General features: G+C 42.3%; 1 protein-coding gene across 2 annotated transcripts in view; it reads right to left on the bottom strand.

The window, feature by feature from the left end:
* Positions 1–22,905, bottom strand: part of sfi1 (SFI1 centrin binding protein) — a 126,785-nt gene that overhangs the window by 32,560 nt on the left and 71,320 nt on the right. For both annotated transcript variants that reach the window (XM_068005502.1, XM_068005504.1), the window contains exons 17-24: positions 22,632–22,810; positions 20,950–21,025; positions 19,429–19,524; positions 17,978–18,054; positions 16,880–16,982; positions 15,771–15,867; positions 3,619–3,779; positions 1,184–1,258 (exon numbers count right to left, since the gene is read on the bottom strand). In XM_068005502.1, coding sequence (XP_067861603.1) covers positions 1,184–1,258; positions 3,619–3,779; positions 15,771–15,867; positions 16,880–16,982; positions 17,978–18,054; positions 19,429–19,524; positions 20,950–21,025; positions 22,632–22,810 — 864 coding nt within the window. The remainder of the gene's footprint in view (positions 1–1,183; positions 1,259–3,618; positions 3,780–15,770; positions 15,868–16,879; positions 16,983–17,977; positions 18,055–19,428; positions 19,525–20,949; positions 21,026–22,631; positions 22,811–22,905) is intronic.

The following is a 22,905-nucleotide window of genomic DNA, read 5'->3' as shown; positions in this document are numbered from 1 at the left end:
ACAAGTTGAGAAGACTGTTAAAAAAGCATAAGGGATCCTCGGTTTTATAAATAGAGGCACAGAGCGCAAAAGCAAGGAAGTTATGTTAAACCTTTATAAAACACTGATTAGCCCCAGCTGGAATATTGTGTCCAATTCTGGGCACCACACTTTAGGAAGGATATCAAGGACATAAAGAGGGTGCAGAAGAGATTTACTAGAATGGTACCAAGGATGAAAGACTTTAATTACTTGTACAGACTAGAGAAACTGGGGTTGTTCTCATCAGAGCAGAGAAGGTTAAGGGGAGATTTGATAGAAGTGTTCAAACTCATAAAGGGTTTTGATACAGTAAATAAGGAGAAACTGTTTCCAGTGGTAGAAGGATCGGTAACTAGAGGACACAGATTTAAGGTAATTGACAAAAGAACCAGGGGCCACATGAGGAAAAAAAGTTTTTACGCACTTAGTTGTTACAATCTGGAATGCGCTGCCTGAAAGGGTGGAGGAAGCAGATTTAGTAACAACTTTCAAAAGGGAATTGGATAAATACTTGATGGAAAATAATTTGCAGGGCTGTGGGGAAAGAGCAGGGAAGTGGGACTAATTGGATAGCTCTTTCAAAGAGCCGGCACAGGCACGATGGGCCGAACGGCCTCCTTCTGTGCTGTATCATTCTATGATTGCTGTGCATGCCTTGACAGCAAGTGTTGTAAAGCTATTCAACCAAAGGGGCAGAAGGAGCATTGCAGCCAAATCCAATTATTTCCTTTCCTGATATTCATATCTGTCGGCCTAAACTCAGATTAGCGGATCAGGAGCAGAGCATGCCTGATTTTATTTGTTCACATTGAACTGTTTATTTAAACTCAGTGTGGACAGAATCACGAGGGGATGCTTCCTTAAAAAAAATAGCTGAAGCTATTGGTTGTACCCATGAACCAACCACTCCAACGGTCGACATGGAACTGAAACGACTGTAATTGTGGAGAATTTATGGTCCAGAAACTCCCAGCATCGCAGTTAAATGTGGACAGAACGGGGGGGTAGGGATGGAGCAAAATGGCAAAACATTTTAAAACCCGGGATTATCGGGAGCATTTGAAGCACGTCAGTATATTGGAGAATACTGCCCAGATTAAACTCAACCAACATAAGGGATACATGAAATCAGTACATGAGCACTCTGCCTTTTACTTCTTACTTTTACTTTCCAGTCTGTGAAGTAGAGTCTACAAAGCCGCTGTGCTTGAAACCACTCTCCCTGTCGCTGTAACAGCTGAAACACAATCAAAAGCAAAAGCTTGTATCTGTTTTTTTTACGATACAGGCACCCACAATGAAAATTGCTCAACATAGAAAAAATACATGGCAAAAATTCTTCCCTTCTCGCCATACAGCTCCATGGGTGCAGGTAGCTCTCTGACACTTTGCCCAAGTGGCCATTACTCACGTATATGTCCACATAGTGTTAAATTATTTGGCCATGGAAGGCATCACCGCCATGCCCAATCAAATCCGCACCTGACACCCATACAAGTGCGCTTCCCAGCAAATCCAGATCCCACGGCACTATTCAAAGTAGAGCCAGGGGAGTTTCTCCCGGTGTCCTAGCCAATATTTATCCCTCATCCAACACCACTAAAAACAGATTAACTGGCAATTTCTCTCTTCGCTGGTTTTGAACTTCTGTACACGCAAACTGGCTGCTGCGTTATCCTACGTAACACCAGTGACTACATTTCAAAAGTAATTCATCGGCTGTGAAGCGCTTTGTAAGGTGAAATGTCACAAATAACGTGGAACTTGCTACCACATGATATAGTTGAGGCGAATAGCATAGATGCATTTGAGGAGAAGCGAGATAAGTACATGAGGGAGAAAGGAATAGAAGGATCTGCTGATAGGGTTATATGAAGTAAGGTAGGATGAGGCTCGTGGGGAGCATATAGACTGGTATAGACCAGTTGGGCCGACTGGCCTGTGTGTGTGATGTAAATTCTACGCAATTCCATGTAAAGGTGCTACATAAATGCAAATTCTTTCTTCTTTCTATAAATACAAAACTTCTGTATGGTGATCAAAAGCAGCAACCTTGGATGATTTGTTTCCACTCCCTAGATTAGGGGCACAGAGGGCTGACAGTTAGAGGAACTGTGACTGTGTCATGAGCGGTGGTGAAAATTCTTCTGCAAGAAACTTTGCTGATTTAATTACTGTGCTACTGTGAATAAGGACAAATGATTACATTATTAATTTGCCTGTTCAGAGTATGCACAGACTGCACCAGTTAAGACTACAGGGAGCCTGTTACTATTATTAGCCAATTCAGATTTCACAACAGTGCTTACAAATCAGCTCCCTGTAGTTGGCCAGATTAGATAATCCAATCTATAGGCTCCTGATGGGCACCATTCGTGCAGCTCTGTAGCTGATCTGCAACACTTAGAGTTGAATCACAATGGGTCAGGCAGGCGAAATAAAAATTGGCACAGGGACTCACTAGGCTTTGGGAAGAGAGTATCAGCAAGGGTTTCCATTCTTGATCCTGCACCACTGAGCCCAGCATGGACATCAGGTGAGGCAGAAGCCTGGGTGTCAATTCATGAAGATGACCCCCTACTTTCAAACACAGATATCCCAGGCTTACACTCGGAGACAGCGATTGCCAGTGTCTGTTAAACCATACCCCAGCGTGGGTCACCCTCTTCAGAGAAAATCGGAAATAAAATAAAAAGCAATGCTCAGATCTACGATAAACGTGGTACTCTCGTAATAAAACAGGAAGAAGGTTAATCTACATACAAAACAAGTAACTTGCAAGGACCAGGATATTCCTGGCGATTCTGAATGAGGCTGCTTTTAGTTCGAAGTATCTATATCCTGTGTTAAATGTAAAATTTACAAAGAGGCTTGTAGGTTATGCAGTGAAGATTATGTTGAATCTGCATTTCTAAGAACTTTTTTGTTATTATAACCATTTAAAGTGCACTTGGAGTTGGATTCCATGAGGCCAGAACTGGTCTCTACTGGAGAAAAATCCAACCTAGGGAGGGCAAATCCAATTTAGTATTTCTGCTCTTTCCAATGCAATCGAGATTATAGACATTGTGTTTCCAGGGAGGTGTAAATGCCAAGCTGGTCTATCGGGACTAACTGAATGTGTTAATGCTCAGTGCAAGGGAGAAGGGACAGACATAGGTTTGAGTCCCGCTTAGTTCCTAGTTGGAGCCACATTGAGCCAGAAAGCGCCAAAGGAGGCTGCAGCATCGGCCTGTGGGGGAACGGATAAATGAGACCGGGGGTGGGTGGGGGAAAGAGTTCCGCACAAGAGTCCATGGCATTCAGTTACAGGGGGCATTGGCAGCGGACCGCCAACATGCTATACCGTTCCAGCACCCACCCCCCCTCCCCAAACTCTGTGAGGTGACAGGCCAAGGAGGAAGAATTTAGGCATTATGTCAGAAAATAGTCCCAATTGGAAAAATAAAGTTGAAACAAACCTCTCCTGAAGCTGAATTTTTAATCCCAAAATTATGACCATTTCATTTAATATAATTTTCAGGTTCCCATTCACTTGTGCTTTCTCTGTAGCTGGACCTGTATCTGTTGTACCAATCATCCTGTTTTTGTACTCACGATTGCCCTTAAGCAATTGGCATGATGCTGTTTCCATGACAACAGGCACTTCCTCACAATCTGCTGTCCGTGGTGCTGGGCAGCATCATCCATTTTGCCTCGGTGAGCTACCGAAATTCGACTGAGCTGCTTCCAGTGGGAAAACACATGCTGCAGCTGGACTGGAGTAGACAGAAACAAAACGGTCATCTCTGCTCAACAGGAACAGCTTGAGAGATTTACATCTGGAGAAGATGTAGAGGGGAGGGAGGATAAAAATCGCAACTCACAATGCTCAAATCCTAATGAAGCAATTGTTCTCAAGGTTTCAACCAACTCTCTAACGTAGTGTGGGAAACACATTAGTTGTCATCATAGCTTGTCATTCCAAAACTGCAGCCAAGACCTGATGCAGCCATTTATCTTGAGTAATTCCTCATGAGTACAGGGAGCACTGCATTAGGCAGTGTTCAAGTGTTTGTCTAGGCCTCTCCACATTGACATTTGGGGTCATTTATTAGCTTCCACTTGTCGCCAGTCTTTGCCACCCCAGCTCTCGCTCAATTTAGGGCATACTAGTATTTTCATTCCAGGTCAGTGCCTGGAGGGAGTTGCCCTGAAGGAACCAAGTTCTCCAAGATTATTGGCATTTCCCATCATTTTGTTACTCTGGGCGGGTCGAGTCAGATACATTCACATTGCAATTAACTATGGGAGCGACCAAACCTGACAACATGCACCAAGACCGTAATGGGACAAATTAATTAAGGGTGAAAGAGGCTATTAAAAGTCAGCCATGTAGTGTGGGACTGGAGTCACATGTAGGCCAGACTGGGGAGGAGTGACAGGTTCCTTTCCGAGGAGTATTAATGAATCAGTTGGGTCTAAAGTAAAAATACTCAATGGGGTCTAAAATAAAAATACTCAATTGGAGGACGGCCAATTTCAGTGGAATGAGAACAGATCTGGCCCGGGTAAATTGGAATCAAAGCTTGGCAGGCAAAATTGTAATTGAACAGTGGGCAGCCTTTAAAGAGGAGATGGTTTGGGTACAGTCTAGGTTCATTACCATGAGGCAACTAAAGCCAGAGCTTCCTGGATGACAAAAGAGATAGAGAGTAAGATGAAGCAGAAAAAAGGGGCCTATGACAGATGTCAGGTTGATAAAACAAGTGAGAACCAGACTGAATATAGAAAGTTCAGGGGGGAAATGAGAAAGGAAATAAGAGGGGCAAAGAGAGAGTATGAGAATGGACTGGTGGCCAACATAAAAGGGAATCCAAAAGTCTTCTATAGGCATGTAAACAGTAAACAGGTAGTAAGAGGAGGGGTGGGGCCGATTAGGGACCAAAAAGGAGATCTACTCATGGAGGCAGAGGGCACGGCAGAGGTATTAAGTGACTACTTTGCATCTATCTTTACCAAGGAAGAAGATGCTGCCAGAGTCTCAGTAAAGGGAGATGTACTTGAGATACTGGATGGGCTTAAAATTGATAAAGAGGAGGTACTAGAAAGGCTAGCTGTACTTAAAGTAGATAAGTCACCCGGTCCAGTTGGGATGCATCCTAGGTTACTGAGGGAAGTAAGGGTGGAAATTGCGGAGGTACTGGCCATAATCTTCCAAACATCTTTAGATACGGGGGTGGTGCCAGAGGACTGGAGAATTGTAAATGTTACACCCTTGTTCAAAAAAGAGTATAGGAATAAACCCAGCAACTACAAGCCAGTCCTCGGTGGTGGGGAAACTTTTAAAAACAATAATCCAGGACAGAATTAGCATTCATTTGGACAAGTGTGGATTGATTAAGGAAAGCCAGCACAGATTTGTTAAAGGCAATTCGTGTTTAACCAACTTGATAGAGTTTTTTGATGAGATAACAGAGAGGGTCGATGAAGGCAATCCCGATTGATGTGGTGCATTTGGACTTCCAAAAGGCGACTGATAAAGTGCCGCATAATAGGCTTATCATCAAGATTGAAACCCATGGAATAAAAGGGGCAGAAGTAGCACGGATACAGAATTGGCTAGGTAACAGGAAACAGAGAATAGTGGTGAACGGTTGTTTTTCGGACGGGAGGGACGTGTACAGTGGTGTTCCCCAGGGATCGGTGCTGGGACCACTGCTTTTCTTGATATATATTAATGACTTGGACTTGGGTGTACAGGGCACAATTTCAAAATTTGCAGATGACACAAAACTTGGACGTGTTGTGAACAGTGAGGAGGATAGTGATAGACTTCAAGAGGATATTGACAGACTGGTGGCATGGGCGGACTCATGGCAGATGAAATTTTATGCAGAAAAATGCGAAGTGATACATTTCGGTAAGAAGAATGAGGAGAGGCAATATAATCTAGAGGGCACAATTCTAAAAGAGGTACAAGAACAGAGAGATCTGGGGTATATGTGCACAAATGTTCAAGGTGGCAAAGCAGGTTGAGAAAGCGGTTAAAAAAGCATACGTAATCCTGGGCTTTATAAATAGAGGCATAGAGTACAAAAGCAAGGAAGTCATGATGAACCTTCATAAAACATTGGTTCGGCCACAACTGGAGTATTGTGTCCAGTTCTGGGCACCACACTTTAGGAAAGATGTGAAGACCTTAGAGAGGGTGCAGAAGAGATTTACTAGAGTGATTCCAGGGATGAGGGGCTTCAGTTACGTGGAGAGACTGGAGAAGCTGGGATTGTTCTCCTTGGAGCAGAGACGGTTGCGAGGAGATTTGATAGAGATATTCAAAATCATGAAGGGTCTGAACAGAGTAGATAGAGAGAAACTGTTCTCATTGGCAGAAGGGTCAAGAACCAGAGGACATAGAATTATGGTGATTGGCAAAAGAACCAAAGGTGACATGAGGAAAAACTTTTTTACACAGCGAGTGGTTAGGATCTGGAATGCACTGCCAGAGGAGTTGGTGGAAGCAGATTCAATCGTGGCTTTCAAAAGGGAATTGGATAAGTACTTGAAAGAAAAAAAATTGCAGGGCTACAGGAATAGGACGGGAGGAGGGGTGTGGGACTAGCTGGATTGCTCTTGCACAGAACCGGCACAGACTCGATAGGCCGAACGGCCTCCTTCCACACTGTAACCTTTCTATGATTTTACAATAATCCAGCAGTTTTCATGGTCATTTTTCTGGTGCCAGCCCACAAATTACCACATATATTGAATTCGATTTCACAATTTGCCATACTGGGATTTTAATTCATTACCTCTGTGTTTATCATTTCATGTTTTATACACCTGAGTTAGGTCTTCCCACCCCCCTTCTTTGTACAATGTAGAGCTTAAGTTTCTCTAACCTTTTCTCAAAGTTACATAAAATTACATATAATGTACAGCAGAGAAACAGGCCATTCCACCCAACAGGTCCATGCTGGTGTTTATGCTCCACAGGAGCCTCCTCCCTCCCTGCTTCATCCAATCCTATCAGCATATCCTTCTAATCCTTTCTCCCTCATGTGATTATCTAGCTTCCCTTTAAATGCATCTATGCTCGTTGTCTCAACTACTCCTTGTGTAGCGAGTTCCACATTCTATCCACACTCTTGGGTAAAGAAGTTTCTCCTGAATTCCCTATTGGATTTATTAGTGACTGTCTTATAGCCCCTAGTTATGGTCTCCCCCACATGTGGAAACATCTTCTCTATATCGACCCTATCAAACCCTTTCATAATCTTAAAGACCTCTATCAGGTCACCCCTCAGCCCTTCTCTTTTCTACAGAAAAGTCCCACAGCCTGTTCAATCTTTCCTGATAGGTATAACTTCTCTGTTCTGGTATCATTCTAGTAAATCTATTTTACACCTTTTCCAATGCCTCTATATCCTTTTTATAATATGGAGACCAGAACTGTGCACAGTAGTCCAATTGTGGTCTAACCAAGGTTCCACACAAGTTTAACGTAACTTCACTGCTTTTCAATTCTAGCCCTCTAGAAATGAACCTCAGTGCTTGGTCTGATTTTTTTTATGGCCTTATTAACCTGCATCACTACTTATAGTGATTTGTGAATCTGTACCCCCAGATCCCTCTGCTCCTCTAGCCCATTTAGACTCTTATTATACAAGCATTATATGGCACCCTTATACTTCCTACCAAAATATAATACCTCACATATCTATATTGAAATTCATTTGCCAATTACACGCAGTCCTCTTCGGTATTAACTTTACCCCCCAATTTGGTGTCGTCCGCAAATGTTGAAATTGTACTTCCGATTCCCAAGTCCAAATTGTTTATGTAAATGGTGAACAATAGTGGTCCCAGCACTGACCCTTGTAGAACACCACTTCCCACTTTTTGCTAGTGAGTAACTACCTTTAACTTCTACTCTCTGCTTTCTGTTTTGTAGCCAGCCTGCTACCCATTCTGCTATTTGTCCCCTGACTCCACATGCTCTGACCTTAGTTATGAGTCTACTATGCTGTACTTTATCAAAGGCCTTTTGAAAATCCAAATATATTACATTTACTACATTACCCTTGTCTACTCTTTGTTACTTCTTCAAAGAATTCAATAATGTTGGTCAAGCATGACTTTCCCTTTTGAAATCCATGCTGACAATTCTTCATTATATTTTCAGTTTCTAAATGTTTTTCTATTACATCTTTGAGTAAGGATTCCATTATCTTTCCTACCACCAATGTTAAGCTAATTGGTCGATAGTTCCCTGGACTGATTTATCTCCCTTTTTAAATATAGGAATCACATTAGCTCTCCGCCAGTCCTCTTCTCTTGCACTATTCCCTTTTCAAATGAATTTATTTATATTTATATATACATATAGTGCCTCTGCTATCTCTTCACTATCTTCTTTTAATATGCGCGGATACAATCCATCCGGACCAGGGGTTTTATCCTCTCAAGCTTGGTTAGTTTATCAATTATCTCCCCCCTTTCTATCTTAAATGTCTTTATACCTTTTTTGATCTCTTCTTCAAATGGCATGCCCACCTTGTTAGTCTCCCTCGTAAATACTGAGGCTAAGTCATGATTTAATATTTCTGCCATTTCGCTGTCACTATCTGCGAGTTTATCATGTGTATCCCTTTAGTGGCCCTATCCTTATCCGGATTTTCTTTTGTTATTTATGTGTCTGTAGAATACTTTACTATTTCTTTTTACATTCCTTGATAATTTAATTTAATAGTTTCTCTTTGCTTTCCTAATTGTTTTAACTTCTTTCCTAACCTCTTCGTATTCCCTTTTATCATCCTCTCCTTTGTTGTCTATGTACTTAGTGTATGCCTTTTTCTTCAGTTTCAATTTTGCCCTTATTTCTTTATTCATCCATGGTGTATCATTATTGGCTAGTTTGTTCTTGCTTTATCGTGGGATACATTTCTCCTGGACGCTATTGATCACCGTTTTAAATGTTTCCCATTGCTGTTCTGTTTATCAGTAAATTTTTCCAGTTTATTTCCCCTAATTCCATTCTCATCCCCTGAAAAGCAGCTTTTTTCCAATTTATTACTTTGTTTTTTGTCTTACTTATGTTGTTCTCAATCTTTATCTTAAACCTTATTATGTTGTGATCGCTGTTGTTCCCCTTCTCATCTGTTCTTGTTCATTTCCCATTACTCGATCCAGCCGTGCTTCCTCTCGTTGGGCTTTTTACATACTGGGTAAGAAAGGAGTCTTGTACATATTGTTCATCTCCTTTACGCTTGGGATCAGTCTTGTAGCTCTTCCCAGCTGATGGGATAGATGGAAACTGAGAGCATGGATTTGGAAACATCAGAACAACACTGATAGAAGTGAATAGTGCAAGGGATTTTTCATCCCCACTGAACAGATGCAGCAGCTACTGCTGGCCATCCTATAATGCAGAGTTGTTCAATAAGTTAGCCACTATCGATATGTGGCTAATTGTATTTCTGATTAGTAAATAAAAAAATGACTAATAGACACCATTATTGGGCATGTGATCTCAATACTCATTCGCACAGCATGTACGTGTACTTTTAACATTTTTGTACATTAATTGGTAAGATGAATACCAGAGTATGTGAGTGCTTTGCTTCCTTGGTTATTGGTAGCAGATGTTTGTTAAGTACACATATGAAGTACATTTACCTGCATTGTCTAAGTGTACGTGAGGTATTTTCCAACAAAATGAATGCATGTGGCTAATGCAGTGCCACCATAGCCATATTTGTGACTAGTCAGCAATTTCTTTTGGACAACACTGCTACAAGCCCACCATTTACAGAACAAACTAACTATGTTCAGTTTACATTACTTTTGGACAGCTGATGTCGTCATTGCTGCAAAACCAAGTAAAAGACAGAATGCAAAATACAAGGGTAAAATTTAGTCATTTCTCTGTAATAACTGGCCCTTCAATTTCTAAACCATATAGGTTCTTCAATTCCATATTAATAAAGGGTAATCTTTTTACCTCTTAGCTTAAGTTTATATTTTTCAAAGCATTAACATTTAATTAGACTGCTTGTGAATTGCAGCAGAAATATTTCAGAGACCAAGAGATCATTTTTTAAGCCTTCAAAATTACATTTTGACTGTTAGACATCGCATTTAACGGTTTAAATGTCTTTTTATAGAAATTCTTTTACTTATTCATTATTAATTATTCTTTAATTATCCTTAATTAACATACCTACTCAAAAGGATATGGCACATGTTCCACTGGAGGAAGCTCACGGATCAGCTGTTGTCTGTACAAACTTTAAATTGCTAGCTACACCCCAAGTCTGATCCATATAAATCCATAGTAGATTCACCAATACTTTGACTGGATGAGTGTCTGTGGACTCTGTTTCTCTGCTTTTTAATAAATTATTTTCTGCTTTGATTGTCTCCCCAGTAACACTGCACAAAAAAATAGCTAACTACATTCCATGGGAGGGAAAAAAAAAACCAGCCTCCATATCAGTCCCCATCCAGGTTCACACTCAGCAGAAGGCTACTGATGAAAGTGGTGCCTTTTAATGAAATATTAAACGTTGTAAATTCTGAAATGAACTGCTGGAAATAAAATGACAGAGAACCTGGAGATGCTTAAGGCTGTGAAGCCTCAAGAGTCGATTAATGAATAGGCTGACCTGGGCTACCAGAAGCCTGCCCAATGTCGGGCCTTGCAGAAGCCTGGGACTCAATTTATGAGGAGCCCCCGATATAGAGAGAAAAAAAAATGGGATGGGTTAATGACATATTTACTAAAAAAAAGAGATGCGCTGGGAAATATATTAAAGTATTCTGTGGCCACGACAACATTTGTGTGAGATGAAAATTTGCTGTTACATTTTATGCCCCCAAGAAAACAAGCGCTCATCTATTTGGTTATTTTAGCTACAGCTTTGATTGTTTTTTTTTAAAGAACCTTATCCCACAACGCTCCAATTTTCTCTCCTCCTGAAGATCCCAACTCTCACTGGGGTACGGTTCCATGAGTGCCAGCTAAGCCTGCTACCTTGCTATGGTCATTCTCCATATGTGAAGCCTGTTTCAGGAGGCTATTCGACCATACAGGCTGTCACAGCTGATTCCAATCCTGTTCTTGCTGTTCCCACAAAACACATGTTGAAGCAAGTTACTGCTGAATAGCCATCAGTAGCAGGAAGCCTAACTGATTTCCCCCCCCCCAGGGGCACTGAGGTTAATTGTACCACCTCATGTGAGATCAGCTAACTCAGCAGACCGGAGGTTGTCACCATCTGGTCTTATTGGCTCAGTACCATACAATTTACCCACCAAGCCATTGTGGGGCAGCTACTGGGTTTTATGGGAATAGCTCCGATTTGTAAAGGCTGGTGCTGTACTCGTGTAGTTATGCACAGCAAGGTTCCTCAAACAGCAATGTGATAATGGTTAGATAATCGGTTTTAGGTTTTAGTTGAAGGATAAATGTTGGTCAGGACACCGGGGAGTACTTCCCTGCTCTTCTTCGAAATACTGCCATGGGATCTTTTACGTCCACCTGAAAGGGCAGACAGGGCCTCAGCACATTTCCGACAGTGCAGCACTCTCAGTACTGCACTGAAGTGCCAACCTAGATTATGTGCTCAAGTCACTGGAGTGGGCTTGAACCCATAACCTTCTGACTCAAGAGACGAGAGTGCTACCATGGAGCCAAGGCTGAGAAGGTGAAGGAAGGAGCAAAATATTTTGGTGATTCTGACCTGGTTACCTGGGAGAGGCTGTACGAAGGCTTCATTAAAAAAAAATGCTTAGGCCAAACAAAAACTTAGCTTTGTAAATTTTATGCGCCCTGTATTACAAGATACTTACTGATGAGGAAGGCCATTCATTAATTCATTCATCCAAAAAGACCCTACACACTTAACGTTGCTGCATCTAATTGTGTCTTAAATGACTGCAGGGGTTTCGCCTCCAGCATTCTATCTAGGATTCCATTCCAAGTGCTGATTACTCTCTGCGTAAAGAACTTCCCAATATGACCTTTTCCTAGTTTGAACCAGTGTCCATTACCAGACTCTCACAGTTTAAGTTAAAATAGTCTTCTGATTTACCTTCGTCCATACCCTTAATTATCCTCTATAATTATGCCTCCTTTCCAGGATGAAAAGCCCAAGTCTCTCCAGTCTCTCCTCATAACTCAGACCCCTGAGACTGGGGATCAGCCTCGTGGCTCATCCCTGGACTTCCTCCAGAACTAGAATGTCTCCCTTGTTTCTTGGTGACCAAAACTGGATGCAGTATTCAAGGTGTGACTTCATCACAACTTCCTCGGACTTATACTCTACTGTTTTGGCTGTGTAGTTCAACATTCTATTTTCTTTGCTGACTGCTGCTCTGCATTGGCAAGACATAATGAGCATCAAGTTAAAGTCACCTAGGTCTCTTTCAACTTCATCCTTAGTTATCTCAATGCCTTTCCACAGAGTAATCATACTACCCGTTTTTCCTTCCTACAAGCAATCCTTAACACTTGTCTGAGTTAAATTTCATCTGCCATTGTTTGACCATTCAGATATTTTAACTTCTTATGATTTTTCAGTTGCCTCCTTCAATTCCACTGCTCCTCCTAGTTTGATATTGTTTGCAAATTTGCATCGAGTTTCTGAATTTAAGACACTAAAACACCAGCCCTAAAGCACCCAGCTCAGTACCTCCCCCCACCCCGACAGGACTTCTCTAAACAGTACCTGTTGTTCTCTACCCTTTCAACTAATTTCTTATTCATTCAAGTTTTATCCTGAATCCCCACAGCTTTAAGCTTAATTAGTAACCTTTCTTGTGGAACTTTACCAAATGCCCTCTGGAAGTCTAACATCGTAGGGTTTACCACAATTTGCATTTATATAGCACCTTAAACGTTGAAAAACGTCCGAAGATGATATTCAGACAATAATGGATGCCAGGCCAAAGAAGGAGATTTATGAGGGGTGACTAAAAGCTTGGTCGAAGAGATGGGTTTTAAGAAAGGTCTTAAAGAAGGAAAGGTGGAGAGGCGGAGAGCTGGAGAGGCAGAGAGCTTTAAGGAGGGAATTCCGCAGGTTAGGGCCTGGATGGCTGAAGGCACGGCCGCCAATGGTAGGGCAAAGGGAGGAGGCTGCATAAGAGGCCAGAACTGGATGAATACAGAGTTTGCAGAGGGTCATACGGAGTCACAGAGATAGGGAGAAGCGAGATCATGAAGGTGTTTAAACACGAGAATAAGAATTTTAAATTTGAGGCATTAGGAGATTGGGACCAATGTATGTCAGCGAGCTAAGGGCTGATGGGTGAGTAGGACTTGGTGAAGGATAGAATAACAGGCAGAGTTTTGGATGAACTGAAGTTTACAGAGGATGGGAGACCAACCAGGAGATGACTGAAATAGTCGAGTCTGGATGAGGGAAAATGGGATGAGTATAATAAATTAGATAGCCAGGTCGTGAAGGATAGAATACTAGAGCCTGATCTTCAGTTGCTTCCAAGCCTTTATTCACAGAGATCCACATTACCCACTCCGAGATAAGCTCTCATATAAATGGAAACACGAGAGTCCCCACAATTGATACGTACCACCTGAATATAATTAACACTAATTGATATAAATCATATGGATACAATTAACAATGAGGATGGGCAAAAACAAGCGATGTTACGGAGGGGGAAGTAGGCGGTCAATGTGATGGAGATGGTGTAGCCTCGGAAGCTTAGCTTGGAGTTATATAGGATGCCCAGGTTGTGAACAGTCTGGTTCAACCTGAGACAGTGGCCGGGGATGGGATGGAATTGGTGGTGAGGGTACAGACTTTGTAGCGGGATCGAAAATAATGGTTTTGGCATGTAAATGAAGAAAAGAAGGGGGCCAAGAATAGATCCTTGGAGGACTCCAGAGGAGCGGGGGCAGGAAGAGAAGCCATCGCTAGAGATACTGTTGCTAACATTAGTTAGGCAAGAATGGAACCAGGCGAGGGCAGTCTCTGGACAACAGAGGAGAGGCGTTGAAGGAAGATGATGTGGTCGACCATGTCAAAGACTACAGAGAGGTTGAAAAGGACGAGGAAGAATAGTGAACCAAAGTCACAATCTCAGAGGATGCCACTGAGACTGGTTAAGGCTGTTTCAGTGCTGTGGGAAGGGCGGAAACCTGATTGGAGAGATTCAAACATGGAGTTATGGGAAAGATGGGCATGGATTTGGGAGGACTACACTTTGGAGAGGAAAGAGAGGTTGGAGATGCGGCAACAGTTTGCAAGGATGGAGTGGATGAGGGTCAATTTTCTGACAGGGGAGGATGATGATGGCAGTTTTGAAAGGGAGGAGAGTATCCGAGGAGGCAACAATTTACAATGTCAGCTAACATGGGGGCCAGGAAGTTTGGTTGTCAGCAATTTCATGCGAACAGGAACAAGACTCAGGGAGCAGTTAGTGAGTTTCATGGATAAAATGTTCTCAGAGAGGCATGAGGGGAGATAGACATCCCTCCCCCCACCCCGTCCTCCCTCCCTCCACCCTCCCCCTGCCCACTACCCCGCTCTCCCTCCATCCATGCCCTCCCTCCTCCTCTCCCCCCAGCAAGAGTCTAAATTGGGTAGAGATACACAAATAACTAAAAGTAGCGATGCATATTAATAGGGCCATAAAAAAAGCAAACCAAGCACTGGGGTTCATTTCTAGAGGGATAGAATTGAAAAGCAGAGAAGTTATGTTAAACTTGTATAGAACCTTGGTTAGACCACACTTGGAATATTGTGAACAATTCTGGTCTCCATATTATAAAATCTTTCCTGAGAGGTTAGACCTATCAGGAAAGATTGAACAGACTGCGGCTTTTTTCTCTAGAAAAGAGAAAACTGAGGGGTGACCCGATAGAGGTCTTTAAGACTATGAAAGGGTTTGATAGGGTAGATGTAAAGATGATGTTTCCACTTGCAGGGGAGACCAGAACTAGGGGCCATAAATATAAGATAGTCACCAATAAATCCAATAGAGAATTCAGGCTTGATGTGGTATAACCAGATGAGACAATAGATGGCTAAACCAGTTTGCACCAGATATGCACTAGTCTGCACCCTTTGGATTTGAGAAAGTGAAGGTGGGGCCCATTCAGAATGGGAAACAGTAAGGGGCCACACAGTCCACTTGGGTTGTCACTATCTTAAAGTAATAAAGGAAGTTTGTCAGGCAAGATCTACCCCTTCTAAAACTGCTGGACTACCGTTTACTAGGTTATTGTTAGTGTACAGATAATCTTCCACTTTACTCCTGATAATTGATTCTATTATTTTACATAGAATTGAAGACTCATAGGTCTGGCATTGTCTGTATCTAGGAATATTAGCCTGTTTCCTACCTACTGGTACCTCCCCAATATCCACGGACTCTCTCACGATCGTCAGTGCCTCGCAAATCCCTTCCCTCATCTCTCTCAGCATTGGGATAAACAGCATCTAACCCTGGGGATTTATTTGTTTTAAACCCCATCGAATGTCCTTGAGGAAGGGCTATAGGACAATCAGAGTTTTGCACAAGAAGATATCTTCAAACAAGAACCACTCAGGTTTGCAGCACGAATCTGTTAATATAGGATACAGACGCTCTGCAGGGATCCCCTCCCCCATTCTCACAAAAGACAAGTGAAACAGGTATGAAATTGAGTGTTACGTCACCTTGTCGTGCCAGAATTTGAAGAAGTAGAGTGGGGCTTTGTACTTAACATTTTGTCCACACAGGAATTGTATTTCACCACTTACCAAAACCAATATGTTGTCTTGCCTCTAGCACAACTTCCTCCTCCTGTTGTCGTTGATATACTTGAAGTGAGACTGTAGCTCGCCAGTACTCAAGTACCTATATAAAGGTGAAGTTAGAAAACCATCACCTAGCTTAACTGTGAGAACATCCCCCACCAGCCATCCCCCATTCACAGAGGCCTCACCCAACGCTCTGGTTGCTAACTAACTAGTCAGCAGAAAGAAAACATGGCACATGTGAAGATATTACAAAATTTAAATTTAGCTCCAGAGTAGCTTAGTTCAATGGAGTTGCACAGAATGGCAGGAGAACTTCACTCCACGACCTTGGCCAGGTCATCCTGTAGAGATGCCAAGCAGAAGCCAGGGACAACTCTACAAGTAATACTATTCAAGCCCACACCCTCCTCCTCTCCTAGAGGCACTGATTCTTGATGAGTTAGGTTTCCATGGGTGCTGCCAACCTTCCCCCAAGTGACTATTCATAGACGAGTCCAGACAGTGAGTGGCAGCAGACGATTGGATCATTGAGGCATCACAGCTGAGCCTGAGCACTGGATAGAGATCAGCAGCACAAACCCCAGGCTGATTTATCTCCTCCCTGGCCCACTCACAACTATCTCCTTAAACCCCTCTCCACTGCTGAGGGGTACTGAGGCCAAATGTAGCACTCCAACTAATTCCCCAGCTGAGATCAGCTAACAGCACTTTCCTGGTATCATTCAGTCCCACAATGAGCAGTGCAATTACCCTGCCTGCTGAGGAGAAGCTATTTGTTAATGAAATAAGTGGGTGGGGGTGAGAACAGAAAGAGTGTTACCCTCCCAGCTACCCCTCCCAGCAGCCGAGCAACAGGGTGACACCGGCAGAGGCTACTGGGATGAACTTAATCTCTTGGGTAGTTACCATGCTCAAGAGAGAGGAAGAGGAAAACATCATAAATAAAAATGAAACCAAGAATTCAAAGTTAAAATTTGGTGGCAAGCGACACAGTCAGGGAAAGAGAAAATGAAAAGCTAGAATAGATTTTTTTTGTAAAAATCTTGATCGCGCATATATTCAGCACAAGAAATTTCTTGCAGGTTTCTTTCAATGAAACTGAGCTGTACCTTAGATAACAGGAGACGATGATAATGCTGATATGCTCTGGCAGTCTTCCAAGCTTCATCAGCCAATGAGTGTGCATTTTCTTGCCAGATACAGAAAGAAAATCTACAGGAGAAAGAAAAAAGCTTAAGATAGTGAATAACCTACTTTCCAAATGGTGCTGGCAAAACAGAAGATAAAATCTCAAGCAATGTTCCAGCTCAGCATGTCATAAACTCAACATGTCCAACCAATGCAGAGCTGCAATCTATCGAGCCGCATTCCATAGAATGTTGAACTACAAGGACAAAACAGTAGAAAACGAGTGAGAGGATGCTGCGATCAAACTGCATAGCACTATTATCACACCACACCTGGAGTGCTGTGTCCAGTTCAGATCACAGACACAATAGAGACATTCAAGTGCTGGAGGCAGTGCAGGGAAGAGCCACAAGGCTGGTCCATAGTCTTAAAGGTCTCAGTTATGAGGAAAGACAGGAGAAACGGGCTTTCAGCCTTGATAGGAGACGCCCGAGGGGTGATCTAATAGAGGCATGAAGATTGCAAACAGTCTGGAAAAGATAAACCCAACAATTATTTTAAATTGTGAGAATAGGACAAGGAGATACAGTTTCAAACTAATAGGAAATTTAGTGCTTATGGCAAGAGATTCTTATTTACAAGAGTGATCAACACACAGAATGGACTTCCAGTTAGAGCAGTAGAAGCAAAAACTCTGGATCATTTAAGAACCAAATGGATATTACAAGGGAAGACCTCCGGGTGATTCTGGATGGATGAGTCGAGATGCACTGGATCGTCTGTACTTACCTTGTGAACCAACCTTTATCTCTTCTGGTCTATATGTGGGTTAGAAAAAAATCCGACTACATCTGTTCTGGAGTGTTCACTATGTCGATGCTGCAGCAATGGAGGTTACTCAGAAGCAAAGAATTTTTAATGCGTGCTTCAATCATTAATATTAAAATGGGGGCTATACATCTATATGAAGTTATGTAATTCTACCATGTGAACTTCAACCCAGACAGAACATCTGGCATGTTATTTGTCACATATATCCTATGTGTCCAGAAACAAAGGTTATTGCAATACTTTATTACCTCAACAGATCTCTTCTACATTTCTTCTCCTTCTCATTCACCTGATGCAAAATCTGCTGAGCATTCCGATGGTCAGCCTAGATGAGAGGCAGTGGTTGCATAATCAACTTTCAGAGTCATATTAAGGCTTCAATATTCGGGTCACTAAACAAATTTATTGAACATAAAACAGGTCAAAGCATTACAAACTTTTACTACTCTCAAAATGTCAATAACAATAAAGACACCACTCCTGCACTAACCCTCTATATTAAACTGACCTTTGAAACATGGTTGTTTAGTTCTTACGAGACTAATTGCTGCCACAAACTCCTCTGACTAAGCTTGTTCACCTGAAAAGTTCGGACTGACTAGCAAGCTGGGCGCATGCAGCTCTTGGGTTACACAGCTGCCCGTCAAAGGGTTTGCAAAAAACCAAGGCCCTGCTCATCTCACAAACCTGAGTCATGTCTTCAATACAGATAAAGGTATCAATCAAATGTTAAATGCCCAGGATGACAGGATGTTTGAATTAAATAAAATGGCTTGACCCACTGTTAGTTCCAAATACTGAATGATCTGGGAGACTGGTCCAACCTCAATGGTGGCGATCAACTCATATGTATCAAGGCCTAGATCAGAGACATGTGTATTGGCCAACCCGGATTGTGTATTCTCTGCAGTTTGCAGAAACAGCTAGCAGTGACAAATTTTAACCTTGTGTGTGCTGTGGCTAGCAAGAAAGAATCCAATAAATAATCTATCAGAGGTAAAAATGCTCCGTTTTTGTCACAGGGCTGCACTGGTACTTGAGTAAATCACCTGTGCCTACCAGCTAGAGTGCAGGAATCCTGGCTGAATTTTTCCCCCTCAGAGGCACTGAGCCCAATCGTGGATCCCCTACTGCTGCCCCAGCTGAGAACAGAAATCTCAGCACAGACTAGGAATGGAGCCTGGGTCCTTCTGGGCTGCATGACACAGTGCTTGCTACACAGGTGCTGTCAAGTTTAGTGTTACATAAAAACATCACTTAAACCAAATCACTTGGGGAAAAAAACATTTTAAACTTAATAAAATTGCTATTTATACTTCAGGTAAAAGCAGAAGAGACCTACACTGAGGGATACAATATGTATCACATTGGTTACAATATGTATTCAATGAATGGATCCAAAGTCCACCAAACTCCCAAGTATCAATCCTAAGATATTCACTTGTTTCCCCGCTGAATAAATACAAGTACAACAGGCACCCAACGCTGATGTGCAATATTCTAAATCCTGGACTGGCTACTTTACATTGCACTGGGTTCAAATCCAGCTTAAACTGATGGGTAGAGGATCATCTCTGTTTCTGTAAGGGTTTCATCTGAAGTGGGTATGGAGCACAATTTGCCTTCATTCAGAATGCCACAGGATTCTGACTAAAAGAGGAGGGGACCATCAGTCAGCATTACAGTGTCTGTCACTCACCTTCCATCTGCGTACGGCTTTGCGCAGCACCACTTGCTGAAAATGCACATCTGCGCACATCTGCTTCTTCCACTTCTCACGCTTTTTCTGCAAGTACTGGAAAGTTAAAAAATAGCATTTATACATACAATGGTGTTAAATTCATTAATTCCACTACTATAAATCTCTGTTGGACACCAAGAACTTACAGCCTTATGCTCCCTGCTATATTTTCCAATATTTTATCCTCATCCCTTTGATCTTTCTTCCAATTTCTCCTATCCGGAGGATACTAACTCTTGCCCAGGTATCACGCCACAGTCAGTGGGGTCTTCCTGTACCTCAATCTATGCGAGTGTCAGCAGGCTATTTGACTGCAGCAGCAGCTCAACAGCAACTTGCATTTATATAGTGCCTTTAACATAGTACAAACGACCCAAGGCACTTCACAGGAGCATTTCAGGCAGTGCATTCCAGATAGTAACAACATGCTGCATAAGAAAATTTCTCATCTGCCCTCTGGTTTCTTTTGCCAATTATCTTCAATCTGTTTCCTCTGGTTACCGATCCTCCTGTCAATGGAAACAGTTTCTCCCGAGCAACTCGATCAAAACCCCTCATAATTTTGAAAGCCTCTATTAAATTTCCCCTTAATCTTTTCTGCTCTAAGGAGAACAATCCCAAATTTTCTAGTCTCTCCACGTAACTTAAGTCCCTCTTCCCTGGTACAATTCTAGAGTATTGTGTCCAATTCTGGGCACCACACTTTAGGAAAGATGTCAAGGCCTTAGAGAGGGTGCAGAGGGGATTTACTAGAACGATACCAGGGATGTGGGACTTCAGTTCCGTTGCTAAAGTGTGGTGCCCAGACTTCAACACAATACTCCGGCTGAGGTCTAACCAGTGATTTATAACTGTTTAGCATAACTCTATGCCTAATTAATTTATCTCAATCACCACACAATCCCCAAACTTTACTTTCTCCTGCAAGCTGGCCCTGCTTCTTGCTCAATGATGCTATTAGAGCCAACCTGGATCAATGCCAGAGTGAAGCCGAAGATTGTGCAAGAATAGACAATGAAGTAATGTGAGCACCAGTCAAACACTTAGATGCTCTGGTCACTGATGTAGACATGCAGTGGATGCTGCAAGTTTTGGCAGTTGGAGGCTTGAGAGAAGTGTAATTCAAATTCAACAATGCTGTCACTTAGGTTTTTTATGAATAATTTTTTTGAACTGATCAGTTCATTTTGTATTTGACTAACAATTCCTTTTTAAATTAAAACTTTTGGTAGATTTGTGTTCTTGGTCTTTGTACATAGCTACAGTAGACTTTTGTAATGGCCACTCAGTGGATTCAGCTGGTGAATCAAATATTTCTTCAAGCAAAAGTAAGTGCACACTGTATATTTATATAAAACTGAATGAAGTTTGGAATCCCAAACGTGGATATATAGACACTGGGATCCAATCACAGCACTTCATTCCAGATTGACTGCTATTTCTTGACACACAAACTGAAACAGAAGTTCAATTCCTTACCAGCCGCCACGCTCTCCAGGTCTCACGCAAGCGACACTTATACCAGTGTCTTACTGCTCGCATTTCATGGTCTCGCCTGGGGTAGAGAAAGGAAACACAAAAGGATGCAAGAATTACATTCCTAACAAATTCTGGTCTCCAGCTGTCTAAAACGGGACTTGAACACATTTGAAACTTATATAGAATTAGACAATACCATGTTCCGGAGGTTTGATTCGCAAGCAGCAGTCACAAGACCTATTTACTGTATTGGTACCAACGCAGTATGGTAGAAGATTGAACTTAAAATTACACTTCAATATTGTGCGATATTCAGCACCTCAAACTGTTCCCACCATTACCACCATCAGTGGCAGACTTGTACCCACAAGTACTTCACCCTAGTGCTGTAAAAAAAACTTTTTTTTTAAACAGAGGGTTATGAAGCTGTGGAATGCACTTCCAGAGTTAGTGATTGAAGAATAGTTTAGGTCGTAGAAAGTGGAATAAAGTGCTCATTTGGAAGGTAAACACCAGCCCTGACTGGTTGGGCCCAACAGCCTGTTATCCTGTTGTAATTTTATGTAATATGCCGTATTCTCTCTGGATACAGCCCAAATTTTGAGGGATTTAATCTATAATTGTAATGCTGGGCGTTTTTCCACAGTTCAAGAGAACAAGTATATAAAACTCTCATTGGACTTTTGACAATATCAAAATGAGAACATTAACAAGGTTCTCAGGTGGGATGGGGAACTATATGACAGGGGCTTCAGGAAGAGTGGCTCTATAAGAAGAGAGAAACGAAGGAGGAAATGACAGTAACAAAATTGCTCCTCTAATGTTGGCATAAACTGCTGGAGTTCCATCTTGTGGGTGCCATTAAGCAGCTATATTTTTATAAATACACATTTACAAACAGCTGTTCTATTCTGCTGAAACCATCTACACCTGCTCAGCACCAATCTTTTGTTTCTTTACTTGTCCCATTACCACCCCCTTTTGCCTTGCACCATTGTTTTTATCATTTAATCACACCTGCCCTCCACCCTATCACAGACGTTCCCCTTTGTTGTCTTCCTACACCCGCTACCTGCATCCCTTTCCCTGGCTCTGTACTTAAAAGCTATTCATCTCCAATGTCATCCAGGTCTAATGAAAGATCATAGGCCTGAAATGTTAACGCTGTTTCTCTCTTCACAGATGCTGCCTGACCTGCTGAGTGTTTCCAGTATTTTCTGTTTTTATTTACAAACACCTGCTGGTTGTACTGTGTTTTCCCACATTGTTTGTTGACGGTACTGCTCACTCTGGGCTACAATCTCACTGGCCCCGGCAGCCCTCCAGCACCTCATACAGCACAGTGGCCATCCTATACGTGAGAGCTTAGACAACAAGTGTCAGTAGGCTATTAGACCATGAGGGCATCACAAACAAGGCCAATCATCCGACGCCCACACACACCCGTGTGCTTTTCAGCACTGGTCACTGGATAGTTGTCTAAAGTGGGACCCTTAGCTGACTCTACCACTACCACCATCAGCCCAGCTAATTCAACACAGAATACGCATCAAATCTGGGACTTTACAGTGTGTCTCCATTTTACACCACAAGATTAATTTACCCAATCAGCCATTGCAGTCTGAATTTCAGCTTTATATGGAGACATTAAGCAGAGGTAAAAATGTGCAGTGATTGCATACCCAGTTTTCTGCTCTGCCACAGTCTCTCTCCAGAAGTGCATAGATTTAAGCAGCAGCTGACGTCTAAAGTGATCTTCAGCCATGGCCTCTTTCTCTCTCTCCTCCATGCAGACGACAGTTTGCTCGCGCCAGCTCCACCAGTAACGAAGCAACATGCATCGAGCAGAATGAATCACAGCCTGCAGAAATAGAAAGGTGCGCATCAATTCCCTCCCAAGGAGACACCAGTTTGCCAATATCCCACCAAGTAAAACCAGTGCAGAGGCTGTATAAG

This window comes from Heptranchias perlo, chromosome 25, assembly GCF_035084215.1.
Source record: "Heptranchias perlo isolate sHepPer1 chromosome 25, sHepPer1.hap1, whole genome shotgun sequence".
Taxonomy (NCBI): Eukaryota; Metazoa; Chordata; class Chondrichthyes; order Hexanchiformes; family Hexanchidae; genus Heptranchias; species Heptranchias perlo.
The sequence above is the reverse complement of the archived record's forward strand: the minus strand, read 5'-3'. Positions and strand labels throughout refer to the sequence as shown.